The sequence below is a fragment of the Medicago truncatula genome, chromosome 2 (genome assembly GCF_003473485.1).
Source record: "Medicago truncatula cultivar Jemalong A17 chromosome 2, MtrunA17r5.0-ANR, whole genome shotgun sequence".
In the NCBI taxonomy this organism is placed as follows: Eukaryota; Viridiplantae; Streptophyta; class Magnoliopsida; order Fabales; family Fabaceae; genus Medicago; species Medicago truncatula.
This window is the reverse complement of record NC_053043.1, coordinates 46,548,279-46,566,315: the sequence shown is the minus strand read 5'-3', so window position 1 is coordinate 46,566,315 and position 18,037 is coordinate 46,548,279. Positions and strand designations below refer to the sequence as shown.

At 32.7% G+C, this 18,037-nt stretch overlaps 1 protein-coding gene across 1 annotated transcript; it reads left to right on the top strand.

The window, feature by feature from the left end:
• Positions 1 to 7,606: 7,606 nt before the first annotated feature.
• LOC25487813 (F-box/LRR-repeat protein 13) lies at positions 7,607 to 9,423 on the top strand. The gene is made up of 3 exons (XM_039831125.1): positions 7,607 to 8,773; positions 8,879 to 9,031; positions 9,127 to 9,423. Exons 1-3 carry the CDS (start codon positions 7,607 to 7,609, stop codon positions 9,421 to 9,423), a joined length of 1,617 nt encoding a protein of 538 aa, XP_039687059.1.
• Positions 9,424 to 18,037: the final 8,614 nt, after the last annotated feature.

The following is an 18,037-nucleotide window of genomic DNA, read 5'->3' as shown; positions in this document are numbered from 1 at the left end:
TAATCTGCGGTGGAAGTCTATGTACCCAGTGATGGAGTGGCTTGGGATTTTCATATATCATCGAAGGTTTGCCTCCTTCAACGTGTCGGAACAAATTTTACACTTTAAGGACTCGGTTGCGCCAATGATCACCATTTGAGTGCCGAAAGCCATCAAATGCTCCAATGGATCTCTTTTTAGGTTGAACTTTTCTTGGTCCAGTGCTTTGAAGTTCTCCGAAGCAAGGGCGTCCCATATCTCCTGACTTAAGCGTTGGTGGTTATCGATCTCTTCTCCATTAAAATCACCATCGGACTCTTGTGCTTGTTGTTTTCCATGTACTTGTGTTTATAGGTTCTCGTTCTGGCGATGTAGGTCCTGGACTATACGGGTTGGATGGCTTGTAACGTCTCATATCTACCAATGGCACCATCTAGTTCATAATGATAGAGCAAGGTCAGGGAATAATTTTACCACGGTCCCATGATGGGCGTCAAACTTTCTTGCTAGTAAATTTATTATCGACCTAATATTAAGGGTGCTACGTACTAAGCCTAGGGCTGACAATGAACCGAACCAACTTGAAAATAGTTTGATACTCGATTCAATAATTGGTTTGTTGAACTTGGTTCACGAACCAAATGAGTCGAACTTGAGTTGAAAATTAAGCTCGTTAAATAAATGAGCTGAACTTGAACTAAGTATAGTTCGACTCGTTTGGTTCATGAACCAACTCGATATATATAATATGAAATTTATTACAAGTTTCTTCTAATAATTACTATTTGAATAAAAATCAACGATAATTGTTATACTAGAGAAAGGAAAAAAAATAGTTAATAGTACCTTCACATGACTTTTAAACAAACGTATGCATAAAATTTGTCCCACATCGGGGAGTTTCGAAGATACTAGAAAGGAGCAGTATATATATATGAACAGCATCACGGATTCAATGTAAAACATAGCAGTAGTATGTGCTGCATTAAAGTGCTACTACCATACTGGTAGTTTTATTTAAAATATAATTTGTTTTTCTAAAGGTCAAAGACATGTGTTTTTGACAAAAAAACATTTAAAAAAAACCTTTTGAAATATGTAATTTGAGCAAATGAGTTGAACCTAACGAGTCGAACCGAATTGCTCGTGAATTTTAAACGAGCCGAACTCGAGTTGAAAAAAATGTTCGTTTCGAACTCGAGTCGAGTTTTGAGCCGAATCATTTCTTATTGAGTCAAGCTCAGAGGGGTAGAAATTGGATGCTCCAGGGTTTAGCAAAGGCCTCGTTTTAGAAATAGAGATTATTTTTTTTTTCCTTCTTGATGGCTCAATGACTTTCTCCTATAAATATAGATAGCCACTTGCTCCTCAAGTATCAGATAGTAATTAGGGTTGGTATGTTAAAATAAGTCAACTGTTGTTATTCTAGGAAGAGATATTTTTGGTATCAATTGATTTGTATAGCTGTGATTTAATTTTTAGTTTTAAAGCCTCCTGTTATTAAGGAGAGACATTAGGAACAGAAGCTGTATATATGTTTATGCCCTCTGTGAATAATAATATATCAGAATTTTCTCTTTGAAACTATTCTATATGGTATCAGAGCCAAACCGAAATCCCTAATATAGGAATCAGTTACTTTGGTTTCATTGAGTAATTTCTGATGGAGCATCCCAGTAAAGATAAATCTGATTATGGGACTTCTGGGACTACTCTCCATCTGCAGGAGTTTTCTTCCGCACTAACACCTGAACGACTTGACGGCACCAACTACGTCGAGTGGTCGCTAAACGCCCAAAACAAGATCCGAGGCAGAAAACGTTGGGGTTATGTCTCTGGAACAAAGGCTGCACCAAAAGATGAGAAATTCGAGGAGTATGAAACATGGGAGGATGAAAACTGTTTGGTTAAGTCATGGCTTCTTGACTCTATGACCAAAGACATCAGATCACTCTTTATTCGTTTGGCTACGGCGAAGGAAATATGGGACACCATCAAGGAGACGTATTCAGTCAACCAAGATGCATCTAGGGCATATCAATTATACCGTGAGATAATTTCTACTCATCAAAATGGTGGTTCTATGATTATATATTTTGGAAAATTAAAAAGGTTGTGGCAAGAGTATGATGCCATTGCAAATTGTACCATGGAGTGCACTAAAGATGTTGAGAAGTATAACACCACTGTTAATTCTCAACGTGTTTATATTTTTCTGGCTGGTTTGGATTCACACTTGGATGGAGTCCGCGGTCGTGTTCTTGCTACAACTCCACTCCCAAGCGTTCAAGCTGTTTATGCAATTGTTTGTGCTGAGGCAAATCGCCAAGAAGCTATGCTTGGTAGTGAGTCTTTCGAGGGGTCTGCCCTTGCTGTCAAGAAGTATCCTAAGAAAGGAATTCGCAAGTGTACCCACTGTAATGGTGATAATCATGTCAAGGAAACATGTTTTAAACTCCATGGTTATCCAGATTGGCACCCAAAAGGCAAATCTACTTCCAATAACAAGGAAGAAAATATTAAGGGCCATGTTTCTACTGCTGCTGGTTTTGCAACAAAGTCAGGTATATCTAACTCTGCTATTAATCTTTCTGTTGTTACTAAGGATAGTGATTGGATAATTGATACAGGTGCTTCTGATCATATGACTTGTGATCCACACATATTTACTAATTTTTCTCCTTATTGTTCCAAAACTGTCATTATTAATGTCAATGGAGTCCAATCTCCTATTGAAGGTGTTGGTACTGTATCTCTCTCACCGTCCCTAACAATATCCGATGTCTTATTTGTTCCTACTCTAAATGTCAATCTTATCTATGTTACTAAATTAACCAAATCACATTCTTGTGTTGCTATGTTTTATCCAACCCATTGTTTTTTTCAGAACATACATACCAAGGAGAAGATTGGCAGTGGTAGACGCAGTGGAGGGTTGTATTATCTTGAAAATGTCTCACAACAAACTCATAAAGGAGCATTGGCTCATCTTGCGAGTGACCTCACACAAGATAAAAATAAAAAGGAAATTTGGTTATGGCATAGATAAAAATAAAGAAATTGTTTCCATCGTTATTTCATAAATGCAATATTTCAGATTTTCTTTGTGAAACTTGTGTATGGCAAAAAGTCATCGTGTTGTTTTTCCCTTAAGCAATAAAAAATCTGTTTTTCCTTTTTCATTAGTACACACAGATGTTTGGGGCCCTTCCCCGCAGTCTACACATAATGGAAGAAAAATGGTTTATCAGTTTTGTTGATGATTGTACTCGGGTAACTTGGGTATATTTGCTTAAACATAAAAGTGATGTGTTTCGTTCTTTTTATCAGATGATAGAAACACAATTTAACATATGCATAAAGGTCATTAGATCAGACAATGGAGGGGAATATTTTAAAACCGAATTAACAAAGTTTTTAAACTCTAAAGGCATTTTGCATCAAACTACATGTCCATATTCACCTCAACAAAATGGAGTGGCTGAGAGGAAAAATAGACATTTATTAGAGGTGACAAGATCACTCCTAATAGATGGTAACATTCCATCTCATTTATGGGGTGAGGCTGTCAACTTTGCAGTTTATTTGATTAATCGGACCCCTTCTAGTGTTCATAACTTTAGAAGACCTCTAGATGTATTGTCTGATCATCATGTTCTACCCCCTATTGTTCATTTACCACCTCGTGTTTTTGGATGTGTTATGTATGTTCACTTACACTCACATCAACGTTCAAAACTTGATAAACGAGCCATTAAATGCGTCTTTGTTGGGTATGGATCAACTCAAAAAGGTTATCGTGCTTACCATCCAACATCAAAAAGATTTTTTATTTCTATGGATGTAACGTTTCATGAAGATAAATTTTTTTATGTTGATTCTACACTTCAAGGGGGAATGAAAGTGAAGTGCAGCATCATGATGTTAGTATGTTTGACATCTCATATACAAAAATATTTTGTGAAAATAAATTATCTTGTGAGGATCACTCCGCAGGTACTGAGCCAATCCTAAATATGGATCTATTAACTTTAGACAATACAACGTCTCCTGATCATAACCAACTAGCTCAATCTTCTCCACAAATTCAACTTGACTCTTCAACGGTAACTCTTGATCCTCTCCCTATTGATACAAGTATAGATGAAGTTGATCTTGTTTTTGATTCTGAAATTGATTCTGTTTTAAATGAAATTAATCCTTATTTGCATGATACCACCAAGACACCTAACACTGAATCTACTAATGTCAAATATGATCTTCCAACCCGTTCTAACCGTGGTAAACCTCCCGTCAGATATGAACCAGACCTCCAATCCAAAGTAAAATATCCCATTGGTAATTATGTGTCATCTCACAAGTTATCTCGGTCATATGCATCTTTTGTATCTCAATTATCCTCGATTTCTATTCCTAGTAATGTACATGAAGCTTTAGCAGATCCTAACTGGACTGCTGCAATGGTTGAGGAGATGACAGCTTTAAAAAAAAAAAAACACTTGGGATCTTGTAACTTTACCAAGAGGGAAGAAAACGGTGGGGTGCAGATGGATTTTTACAATTAAACACAAAGCTGATGGAACAATTGATAGGTATAAAGCACGACTAGTGGCTAAAGGTTACACTCAGTCTTATGGTGTAGATTATCAAGAAACATTTGCGCCAGTAGCCAAGCTTAACACTGTGAGGATACTTTTGTCACTAGCAGCAAACCAAGATTGGCCTCTTCTACAATTTGATGTGAAAAATGCTTTCCTACATGGAGAAATTTCAGAAGACATTTATATGGATACCCCACCAGGTATGGTATATTCAAATGGATTGAAGGTTTGCAAATTAAAGAAGGCTCTATATGGATTAAAACAATCTCCAAGAGCATGGTTTGGAAGGTTCACTAAGTCTATGAAGACTTTTGGCTATAAAGCAAGTAACTCAGATCACACCTTATTTTTGAAGAGAGGAGAAGGTAAAATTACCGCCTTGATTATCTATGTAGATGATATGATAGTTACAGGAAATAACCAAGATGAAATTTCTAGTTTGCAAAAATACCTTACTTCTGAATTTGAGATGAAACAACTTGGAAACCTCAAATATTTTCTGGGTATTGAAGTAGCGAGATCAAAACATGGTATTTTTCTATGCCAAAGAAAGTATACTCTTGATTTGCTATCTGAAACTGGGTTGCTTGCCTCTAAACCAGCAGAAACTCCTATTGAACAGAACCATAAGCTCTTTCATTATCTAAACTCAAACATCACAGATAAAGGGAGGTACTAAAGTTTGGTTGGGAAGCTGATTTATCTCTCTCATACACGACCAGACATCACTTATGCAGTGAATGTTGTGAGTCAGTTTATGCATGATCCGCGTAAGCCTCATATGGATGCTGTAGAGAGGATATTAAGATATTTGAAATCCACTCCAGGTAAAGGAATATTGTTCTCAAACAATGGTCACTTGAGGGTAGAAGGATACACAGATGCCGATTGGGCAGGTTCAGCAGATGATAGAAGATCTACCTCAGGATATTTCACTTTTGTAGGAGGAAACCTTGTAACTTGGAGGAGTAAGAAGCAGCCAGTAGTAGCTAGATCAAGTGCTGAAGCAGAGTTTAGAGGTATGGCACTTGGAATGTGTGAACTGTTATGGGTAAAAAGTGTGTTGTCAGACTTGGGTTTTGAGCCAAAAGAAGCTATGAGTTTGTATTGTGATAATACATCTGCCATAGAGATTGCACATAATCCTGTCCAACATGATTGGACAAAACATGTTGAAATTGATAGACATTTCATCAAGGAGAAACTTGACGCTGGGACAATTGTTTTTCCGTTTGTAAGATCTGAGCAACAATTAACTGATATGCTCACTAAAGGAGTATCAAGCAAGGTGTTTAACGAATCTCTACTCAAGTTGGGAATGTGTGACATCCATGCACCAACTTGAAGGGGGGTGTTAAAATAAGTCAACTGTTGTTATTCTAGGAAGAGATATTTTTGGTATCAATTGATTTGTATAGCTGTGATTTAATTTTTAGTTTTAAAGCCTCATGTTATTAAGGAGAGACATTAGGAACAGAAGCTGTATATATGTTTATGCCCTCTGTGAATAATAATATATCAGAATTTTCTCTTTGAAACTATTCTATAGGGTATCTCGACACTTCCTTCTCCCTCAAGAGTCAAGTCCCGACTCATACTAGATGAGGCTTAACTCCCAAGCCATATGGCATCAACGTTCAGGTCATGGGATTCTTCACTCTTCAAATGAGTTCTAAGAGTGATGGCTATTTGGGTCATGCGATCCATGCATGGCCGACTATGTGCAAGTGCATCAAGGCCCTTGGCACAGGGCCTCAAAATTTAAAGAAAAAAAAAAGGAAGAAAAAAACTTGTACCAATAGACAAAATCTGTCACTAAATGTATTTTTTTTCGTAGGTAAAAATTCCGAATTCAACTATTTTACTGTCATTTATACATTGTCCGTAGGTAAATATCTCTATTTATATGTGGGTAGAAGTCCCCTCTAAATTGTCGGAGATGGCACTGGATCATGCAGTCCTCATTCCTTATTACTCTGCATAGGTGGCTATGTGTTTGAAAAATTTGAATGTTCAACTAACAAATCGAAATTCCCTCAACAACCAAAAAAAACTAACCAATCGAAATACACTCTTAATCTCATAAGTTTCATAGAATTTCAAATTACATCATTCACTTTCACTTTAAAATGAAAAAAAGGGGAGCGTGAGCAAAATACAAAGTCAACACACTGCGCAGCTCTCACTCAGGCAGCAAGGTATGATTCATTTTCATTTACAATCAACCAATCGCCTAATTATTTAATTATTTATAAGTGTTGTTCTGATTTTTTTTTTCTTTTTCAAATTAAGAACATATAACTATGTTTAAAAAGAAAAAGATGGAAATCAGCAGCAACAGCAAGGTATGATTCATTTTCCATTACATTCAATCGCTTCAATTCAAATACCTAATGCTTCCTTAATCATTATTTTATTCTCAATAAGTGTTGTTATATTTTTTCAAATTTAAGAACGGTTGATTTATGCTTTTGTTATTAACAATTATTTTTATTCTTGTCAAAAAAAAAATTAACAATTATTTTTAGGGTTAAATAGTATTTCCCACTTTAATTTGAACGAGTTATGGTTTATACCATGAAATCCTGTAATATTATTTTTTTAGGTTCTAACATTATAATTTAAGGAAGGTAAACCAAAATTCGCTCAAAATTACATAGGCAAAAGTACCTTAATTTTAAAATTTGATATCAAGAAGGTCTGAAAAAAAAAAAAGAAGAATTTTCAAATTACAAATTGTAATCTAAACGAAGGTATTACAGGGATAAATCAATCTTCGTGCAAATTACAACTCTTAATTTTTATTAGGGTTAATAGTGTTTTTCACCCCTATAATATATGTCTATGGTGCAAATCAAACCGAAAATTTTATAGGGGCGAAAGTCGGGAATGACATATATTACAGAGGTGAAAAGGACTATTAACCCTTTTTATTATTATTATTTATTTATTTTTAAAACTTAGCATTAAGCTGAGTGACCAATCCCATTGTTCATCATCAACAGGACCTAATTGAAGCCAGGGTAATGCCTGAATGGACTCGTCCAACATTTGAATTGTTATCACCAGATTTGAACATGAGACCTAGAAAGATGAGCAGCAACATGGTGTCCAAAGATGTCCACCATCTTCCATACCTTTTCTTGGGCAATCAAGCATATCTCATCAATGAATCATTACACGAAAAGATGAAAAATCTCATCAATGAATCATCATCACTCAAAATGGAGAAAAATATTAGTGACTTACCCGATAACATTCTTCACCATATTCTTTCATTTCTCTCCACCAAGGATGCTGTCAAAACATCCATATTAGCAACAAAGTGGAGGTACTTGTGGACCCAATTATCCGTCTATGATTTTCATATTATTAGTCCTTCTCATTCTCAAAATCAAAACTCAGCAACAGCAAATTCTCTTTTAGGTTTAGTCACCACACTACTTCACAAATCTAATGTAGAAATACAAAGCCTCGCCATTGAAATAACACCTCGAGTTATTTGGGATGCACACAATCATTTTTCTCGACTATCAGTTACTCTTGATGCACGCAAACTTACTTCTTTACTATCTTCTCTACTTACCCACAAAGTTCAGCACCTTCAACTTTTCATAAATGATATAAAATATCGAAATACCACTTGTGTGTTACCCCGTTGTTTCTCAACTTCTCACTCATTGACTAAACTATCATTACAACTTGGCGGCTTTACACTATTTATTCCTACCGGTATTCTATTCCCTACCCTCAAGACTTTAAATCTTTCATATGCTACCTTTGAAAGTGACAAGTCAATTAAACAATTTTTTTCTGAGGGGTGCCCTGTCCTACAAGAATTGACTTTGAACTATTGCTATTGGTTGTACATCAAGCAAATCACCATTGCTACCTCCACATTGAGGATTTTGACCATCCGTTCTGACCCTTATTGCCTAAATTGTGATGATTTATCCGATTTCTCAGTCAAGATTGATGCTGTCAATCTTGTATCTTTAACTTGCACAAGTCGTCCAAGCATACAATATATCATTGTTAACCCCCCAACTTCCATAGTTGATGCATATATTGAATTTGACACACGCCTTCCAATTACGTATTTAATGCAACATGTTTCCTCTCCTTATTCGGTTGTGCTACTGAGTGGACTTGCAAGTGTCAAGTCTCTTACACTATCAAAGGACACTTTTAGGGTATGTATTACCTTTTCTCTCATCATCTTCATTTAATCTTTTTAAATATTGTGTATAAAATGATGTGTTTTCCCATGCAAATTTATTTTTGTTTCCTTTTTCTAGAAACCTCTCTATGTAATTGATCATCTCCATCTCCTTCCTGAGTTCCACAATTTGACACATCTTTGTCTGACTTTGGAGATTGACTTCAGTAGAAAAACATTAATGGAATTTCTCCTAAGGTGTCCTAAACTGGAAGCACTTGTTTTACCTCTGGTACACCTTATATCCTTCTTATAATCTCCCCCATTTCTAGGTTAAATCAATGATATTATTTCCATCCATTGACTTGTTAATTGATTCTTATTTAGGCAGTTACCAAATTCTTGGATATGAATGACTCGACATTAATTCCAGTGCCTTGTTGTTTCAAATCTTCTCTCAAGATGCTTCACATTTCAACATATGATGGATCTGATCGTGGAATCCAATTCATTGAGTTTGTTTTAAAAAATGCAAGACTTTTAGAGGACATCCAGATAACTTATTCGGCATATATACGAGATAAATTCCACAACTTTTTCATGAACCTGGCGGATGTCAAGAACCAACTTGCAGGCATGGGAAGTTGTGATATTAAGTATCATGAAAAAAAAAAATATTGGTAGGAATTAAATTTATTCGTCTCTAACATTAATTCAAAACTTTGTGCTTAAGTTAAATAGCTTCCATCACTTAGGTAGACTAATAATAATAGTATATGGAGCTTGCACTTTTCATGAACCAAATCAGTTTATGTTTTATATTATTGTACAAACTCTCTTTTGTTTTGTTGCGTCTGAAATTCACCCCATATTACGTACTTTGGGAATTCTGTTGCTAAAATTACATTTTGAGATGTGAGCTTGTTCAAGTTTCTTGCATCTCAAGATGAAACATTGTAGTTATGCTAATTCATTGCATTTTACTTTGGCTCCATCTGTTGCCATTCTAGAGACTTTACATAACTAATTAAATTCAGGTTTGTTTCCATAAGTCCTGTGCACAGCAATTTCTCCTTGTAATATTTTTTATGAAGTTACATGGTTTGGTACAAATGCTGTTGTTTATTTATTTGATTTTCAATGTGAAGTTGTCCGTTGAATCCATTTTAGGAACAACTATCGTTATTGATGACAAAACGCAAAGCAATTGGAAGTGAAATTGGCATGCTCATGTTCAAAGAGAATGGATTCGGTTGATATATAGAGGACAAGTTATTACCTGAAAACTCACGTTAGATAGAAAGGTATTCAACATAACAATCTTGATATTATCAGTTAATTATGACTTACACAAATGACATTTTCTTTCAAATCATATTCTCAAATCTTATTATGGTTTTTCAAATGGACAATGCAATGATTCTATGAAGATAACTTTACCACCATTTATAGGGAATTTCATTTCCTGTAAGCTATCAATTATTCTTTGCACTCAAGTATAAAAAATAAAAAATTAATGTGTATATATATATATAAGAGAATAATGTATATAGATTATAATCTATATACTAAACACTCCCTCCGTCTCAAAATAATAGCTTTTGAGATTACACTTATTTTCTATAACAAGAATCAAATGAAACATATGAATTATTAGATTGTATTTGGATGATAGTTCTTTAAAATAATAAAATTTATAACCTAAAAGTTAAGAATTTGAAATTTATTTCTCACTCTACTTTTTTTTTTTTTTTAAGCCAAGAATATGTACATGCAAAATGGTTAATAGACCTTCCATCTAGGTTGGTATTTCTAACAATCATTTATCACCTACCAAATAGTCATGCTCTTAATGTGTTCTGAGCTTGCCTCACGCTCTTTAAGTCTAACACCAACATGTGACCAATCACTAAAACCCTCATTTCTTAATTGACTTCTAACAATCCCTCTCTTAAAAACTTTACAACAAAACAAAATAATCTATCAAGCTCTTTTGCATAAACAAGCCAATCTCTATCACACTTCTCTCAATTTAATAAAGTTCTAGTATACAAATTAACCGTAAAGCGTCTAGAAAATTTATCTCTAGGACCCTTCACAATTCTTAAATCTCTTATAGGGTCTTTTGTAGCTAACAACTCAATCATTTTAGACTCGATAGAATCCCAATTTCTTGGATCAAATATATCTACACTAATGTGAATGTCATTAACATTATCAACATTTTAATTATCATCTTCATTATCATTAAGATTTTCAACATCAACATCCACATCAACATTATCATCGATAGGAATTGTAACGCCCCGGATTTTGGTCCAAGACATTACGCCTAAATCATTTTCCTTTTCTGAAAAACACTACTATTTATTTATTTCATCAATAATATGTTCTAGCAAAATCTATACAAAATTCTTAACATAATGTAATTAAAACTCTTAAACTAATATCCTTCAAAATTTCTACTCAAGTTACAATTCAATCAAAAACCCAATTTCGTCCCCCGTAAGCACTTCAAGCAAAAACTTCAAAGTATAGATCATCTCTTCTTTGGTACCTAAAATGTTAGTGCAAGGGTCAATTTCCTTATCCAAATTGGTTCATACTCAAAGCACAAGAACAATGCCACAAAATAGATAGTATCAAAACTTCTCAATCAAAAAGAAATAAGAAAAATACATTTAAGTCTTTAAGGTAAAGTTCATACACATTTCTTTTGTATATATAACAGTTTAATCACTTATCAACACACAGATGAATAACAGATCCAATGCAATGCAATGATGTGTAAAATGCATGCTCTTAGGTACTACATGATCCGGATATAACCCGCCACACAGGCACCACACAGAAATATAATTGCAATTCCCGCCACTAAGGCATCCACAAAGAATATAATTGCAAATCCCGCCACTAAGGCACCACACAGATGCATATGACATGCATGATCATGAAAATGCAAACTAAAACCCGCCACTAAGGCACCACACAAAATATAATTATAACCCGCCAGTTAGGCACCACTAAGAAATATTAACCCGCCACTAAGGCAATTACAGTCAAGTATTAATGCATCATCAAGTACACAAACCAAAAGTCAATCATTTCACAAACTCACATTTTCATCTTTTTCTTCTTTAACTCATCAAGAAAATGTAACATTGCTTTTCCAACGCCACAAAACATATAAAGCATAATAATATAAAATATATCAATCCACACCACATTATCATACACTACTTTCATATAAAACATAATTAAGAATAATCACTCATAATTAATAATAATCACTTTTAGAAAGGATAAATTTTACTATGAAAATACGTTTTAACTATTTTTCTTTTTAAAAGACAAGAATTACTACCTCTACTTAATAACATAGTCTAGCACTTAGTATGGACGTATGGGAAAAAGCCCTTACCTCGTAAGCTTTCCTCCCAATCAAACGACTACAAGGTCCTCTAAATTTGCAGGTTCAAAGCATGGACAATTTATCTCGCTCTAGACTCCGTTGAAAAAGAATAACCACAAGTTGGAAAATGTTTTCCTAAAATTTAACCCGATCGAACGGTGAATGAATGCTCGGTCATATGAATGAATGCTCGGTCATAATTCCACCAACAACATGTTCAGGGGAAACAAAAGTAAGTTCCACGAAACAATAATTTCATGATTAGAGATTGGAGAATAAAATTAAACTAGAAAATAGGACATGGAGTACCTTAGGACATACACGAATTTTGTGAGGAATAAACTCTAGGAGTTGATTGATGAGCTTGGAAAACATTTGTATACAAAATGATTTGTGTAGTCAAAGAATAGGAAGTAATAAGAGAATACTGTGAGAGGGAACAATTTGCGTATGATCCTTTGGAGGGGGATGGAGTTTGCCTTCTAGGTTTGGCTAATTATATTGGTGGAAGAAACTGATTTCAATGTGTAACTCACCCAACTAATTGATCCAACGTGTGAGAGAAAGGGAATACATGGTATGGCTTTAGCTTGGACAATGAAATAGAAATATTTTCACCATGAATTCATATGCTCATATGTATAGGCTGAGTTAGAACTGGCTGGTAACTCTCCTACACTCACGTCCTATACTTTTTATACGCAGAAGGATATATAACTGTTGCTATTATTTCTCCCACTCAAAGCCACTAGAACCGATAAATTAGGATGCAAAATGCAAGGTATTTGACTCGGCAGTTAGGCAACCAAAGAACTATACTACATCTATAGATCCCTTAAAAAAAAACGTGTAGTATATATCTCAAAACTGAAAACCAACTTATGCAATAATTAATTTAATACCAAAAATTACCTTTAAAATAAGTTACAAAAAGATGCAGCACAGTAAAGGATTTTATTAGAATAAATATAAATAATTTAAGAAATAATTATCCTATTTTTTTCACACCAAATTGATTAATAAAAATGAAATAGATGAAATCAGATTCAATTAATAAACCAAAGTAAAGAATGTCAAGATTTTGTAAAGTTTCTCGCACATAAAATAAATTGTTGAACAACTAAGTGGCAAGCCAAGAAAATTATTTATAAAAATACATATATAAAATATCGGGATGTTACAGGAATAGCATCAACAGGAATGTCATCAATAGGAATAGGCATAGCATCAACAATATCAACGAGAACAGCATCAACAGGAATAGCATCAACAGGAATAACATCAATAGGACTATCATCAATAGGAATTTGTGTTTCTTTTACAATAAAATTATCAAGAGCTCCTGTTTGGATTCAATTAACTCAGCAATTTTTTTTCTTTTTCCTACACTTCTCAACGCCAGACTCAAACTTTCTAATCTTAGGCGGCAATCTAGGAGGAGCCAATTTAAGAGGCATAGAGGAAGATTAAAAAAAATAAAGAACATGAGATATTTCACAGTTCTTGAGCAATTCCGCAATGTCGAAGTTGAACCACATCATTAGACATACAATGTTGAGGTTGAACCATAAAATAAAGGCTTAATTGCACTTTTGGACCCCTATCTTTCTAAAAGTTGTGGTTACGCCCCCCAACTAATTTAAATACAAAAAAGCCCCCTATGTTTTGATTTTTTGGCAGTTTTGGACCCCCAGTCCATTAGTGAGGTGCCACATGTATTATTTAGGGGGCCACGTGGCACCTCACTAATGGACTGGGGGTCCAAAACTGCCAAAAAATCAAAACATAGGGAGCTGTTTTGTATTTAAATTAGTTAGGGGGTCATAACCGCAACGTTTGGAAAGATATGGGTCCAAAAGTGCAATTAAGCCTAAAATAAAATAAAAACATAATTAGTAATTAGCAACATATATGATATATAAATTCAATTATACACTGAAATTTGAATAATTTTAACAAAAACTCCCAAAACAGTAAATATGCAGAAATTAATTATTACTAATTTTGTTAATAATCAACCAAATCTCTATCAATCTCTATTTTAGCAATTTCAACATTCAACAAAAATCATCCAATTTCAAGAAAGGAAGTAAAATAAATTAATGAAAGAGAGGTTATTTACTTACCAAACAATGTTTTTGGAAAGGGGAAAACGATTGGAACCTTGAGAGTCTGCTTTGGAATTAAATCTACTCGTCTAACATTAATTCAAAACTGTGCTTGAGTTAAATAGCTTCCTTCACTTAGGTAGACTAGCAACAATAGTTTATGGAGCTTGTCTTGCAGTTCATGAACCGAATCAGTTAATGTTTTATATTATTGTACAAACTCTCTTTTGTTTTGTTAATAAATGTTTGCTTGGAAATGAAACCATGTAACTATGCAAGTGTTGAGAATGGTTTGCTTGGAAACGAAGCTTGACATGATTTTTTGCCAGATAACATGAGATTCTTATGAGAAATCAACTAGACTTTTGTAATTTAGCAAATAAAGGTTGTTTAGCTCTGTTGAGATATGGCGTGATTTATTTTTATTATTATTGAGCTATGAAGTATGAAATTCGACAAGGACACCTACATAGAATAAAATATGAACAGGGTCTATAAAGATATTTCTATATGTTGATATATATATTTGATCAATTTGTTTCATTCAAATAAGTTCCTTAACAAAATTTGATAAAATGATGTAATCAAATTGAATATATTTGATCATAATATGCTTTTGCCAATTTCGAATTAGATTTTTGCTTCATTGTTTGAGATCCTAGAGCAAATAACCGGCTCCTGCTCATTTGAGATTGGTCAAAAACATCCTAATAGAGATGAGAGGGGAGTGTAAAATTCCAAACAAACCAAGAGTCCTAACTCCTAGGGGTCGTAACAATTAGATTATTTCATTCCTTTGAAGTTAAAAAAATAGGACAACATATATAAGAGGAGAATATAGAGAGCTATGTAGTAACTAAAATCCCTAGTAGTATGTATCAATTAGCTTATTTAATTTCATTCCCTTGATTTTAGAACTTTTAATCAAGTTAAAAAATTTCCAGCCATGTAAACCCTAGTTGACAACCTCAACCACAATTTGAAAATCATTGCCATACTCCAACAGTTTGACAACAAATCCACTTATATACAACGCTAAAAAACAACAAAAGTAACGCATAAACCTTTGTTTCATTCATATTTTATTTTCCAACATAACAAAATTCAATAAACCCCAATTCAATTCTATCATATGAATAAGGTCATATAATAATTACATCGTAAATATTGTTTAATGATATTGGTAGTCGTGATTGTATTCAAGCAATTTCCATTTTATTAAAAACAAAGTTCAAGATGAATAAGTTGCAGAAATACAAATAAGTCGGTTAATAATCGAGTATCAAAGAGATACAAGTGTTTCCAACTTCTTTCCATATTGCTTTGTAGATTAAATTGCATACAATGTTACATGATCTTCACTTCAAATTGATTTATAATATTTTTAAGGGTTAAATATGTTTTTGGTCTCTATAAATATAACAATTTTTCGTTTTACTCTCTCTAAAATTTTCCTTCAACTTTTAGTCCCTATAAAATTTTCAACCACTACATTTGGTCCCTATTTAAGCTAATTTTTGTATTTTTTAATAAAATTGTGCATAAATGTGTAGAATATTGTAAAAAAAAACTAGAATTTTTTAACAAAACATAAATTAAATATGAGTTTTTAACCGTAAAAAATATAAAAATTCGTATTAAATTCATGTTTTGTTAAAAAATTCTAAATTTTTTTGGGAGAGATTCTTATAATATAATGAATTTTTCTGCAAAATTTTATTAAAAAATATGAACTCGAAATATGAGTTTATTTTAAAAGAGGGATCAAAAGTGAAGATGGAAAATTTTTTAGGGACCAAAAGTTGAAGAAATTTTTTAGAGGAACTAAAATGAAAAGTTGACATATTTATAGGGACCAAAAACATATTTAACCCTATTTTATATGGTGTAAATAATTTTCAACTACTTTAACTATTTAAAATTAATATAAATTTAATGTTATATTTTGTTTTTTATGTGCGTGTCACTCTCATGTTAATTTCAATAAAATAAATTCTTTGCGAAATTAAATTTGTTTATCTATAAAATATACCTCAAAAAATTCACCAAATTTTAATCACTTGCAAATTTAAAAATAATGTCTTTATATCCTAATTTTTAAAGAGGAGTGTTATTTGAACAACCATTTTTGTTGATAACTTGTGGGACAACCAAAATATATAAAGAAATGTTAGTATCGACACAAAAACCAAAGCAATAGAAAGAAAAAAAGTAAAAACAAAATGTAAGTATAAGAGATAAATTTGTCACAGCAGTTGTCATAAAACGGTTGTTCAAATATCATTTCTCTTTATAAAGGGTTTGATTGGTTATCACCTTTTGTCTTTTAGCAACATATTTCCTTAAATGATCTTTTTATTTACCTATATACTTTGTGTTCTTTTAACAAATACTCCATTCCATCCTTATTATAAGAAGAAAAACCGAAAAACATCAAAATCAATGTAATCATTAATTAGTATAATCTTTTGAATATTTTTATAGATATACCCTTATAAAAAGTTGTGAAGCATTAAATGCACCTACTAATATTAAAAAGATAAACAATAAATAAGGGGTATAAAAGTTTTTTAAACAATAATTACACCTTAAAAGTTGTGACATTTTCTTATAAATAGGATCAAAAAAAAATTTGAAAAATTTCTTTTATATAGGACCGGAGAGAGTAATTGCTAACATTCATCATTCAAAAAAAAAAACTTTTATCTTTAGGCCAAATTTTAGGTGCATTTCCTGTACATATTTTTCGTATGGTTCTTCACATAAAATTCATTTTGTGTGGTTATAACAAAATTTGAGAAAAATGTGAATTTGAGAAATTATAGATAGTCACAACGATTTTATGTGAAGTACAACATGAAAATCATGTAAGAAAATATACCTAAGTTTTATCCTTATTTTAATTCTTGCAAAAAACTTATGCATTTTCTTAAATGTTTTTCCTATGATTCATAAATAAACTATTCATGAAAAGTGATTTTTAGCTAAGAATCATACGAAAAACATATAGAAACTCACATAAGTTGTTTCCTTCATTCCAACTATTTATTTGTTTATCAATTCTCTCCTTTATAATATTTCATTTTGAATTATATTTAATTAAACATTTTTTTTTACGGGATTACACATAGATTTGTCAAAATTTAATATATAATCTATTATTTTTTAAATTTGTAGGTGAAAATCCCAATCCTGCTCAAGTGCCAAAGCTCCAGAATTTCTTGGATAAGCTTGGCATTTGGAGGATTATTAGCATTGGAGCTAAACTATTACTCTACATTAATTTGAAACTGTGTGGTTAAGTTAAATAGCTTCCTTCTCTTAGGTAGACTACCAACAATAGTTTATGGCGCTTGTACTTCAAACCGAATCAGATTATATTTTATATTATTGTTCAAACTCTCTTCTGTTTCATTGATAAATGTTTGGTTGAAAATGAAACCATGTAACTATGCAAGTGTTTAGAATGGTCTGCTTGGAAACGAAGCTTTAGATGTTTTTGGCCAGAAAAAAGTTCTTGAACTTGTCCATCAAACTTGGACTTACATGTTTCATTTATCTTTGAAAGTTTTAAATGGGCATAGATTGATGAATATTTTGGAAGTGGCACAACTTGCTAATATTTTTTTATGAAGTTACACGGTTTTGTACAAAAGATGTTTTATTTATTTGATTTTCATTGTGAAGAGAACATGTGTGTTTTTTCAATATCAGAATGGATAAGTTAGCTCAAATATAAGCCAAATATAACCATTTGATTCACTAGATCAACACAGTC

What these genes read in the sequence shown, in the direction of transcription:
- LOC25487813 (XM_039831125.1), top strand. Translation starts at nt 7,607, where the DNA reads ATGCCTGAATGGACTCGTCCAACATTTGAATTGTTATCACCAGATTTG. An exon ending in TATCAAAGGACACTTTTAGG is followed by an intron (nt 8,774 to 8,878) that starts GTATGTATTACC and finishes TCCTTTTTCTAG; the next exon opens with AAACCTCTCTATGTAATTGA. An exon ending in AAGCACTTGTTTTACCTCTG is followed by an intron (nt 9,032 to 9,126) that starts GTACACCTTATA and finishes ATTCTTATTTAG; the next exon opens with GCAGTTACCAAATTCTTGGA.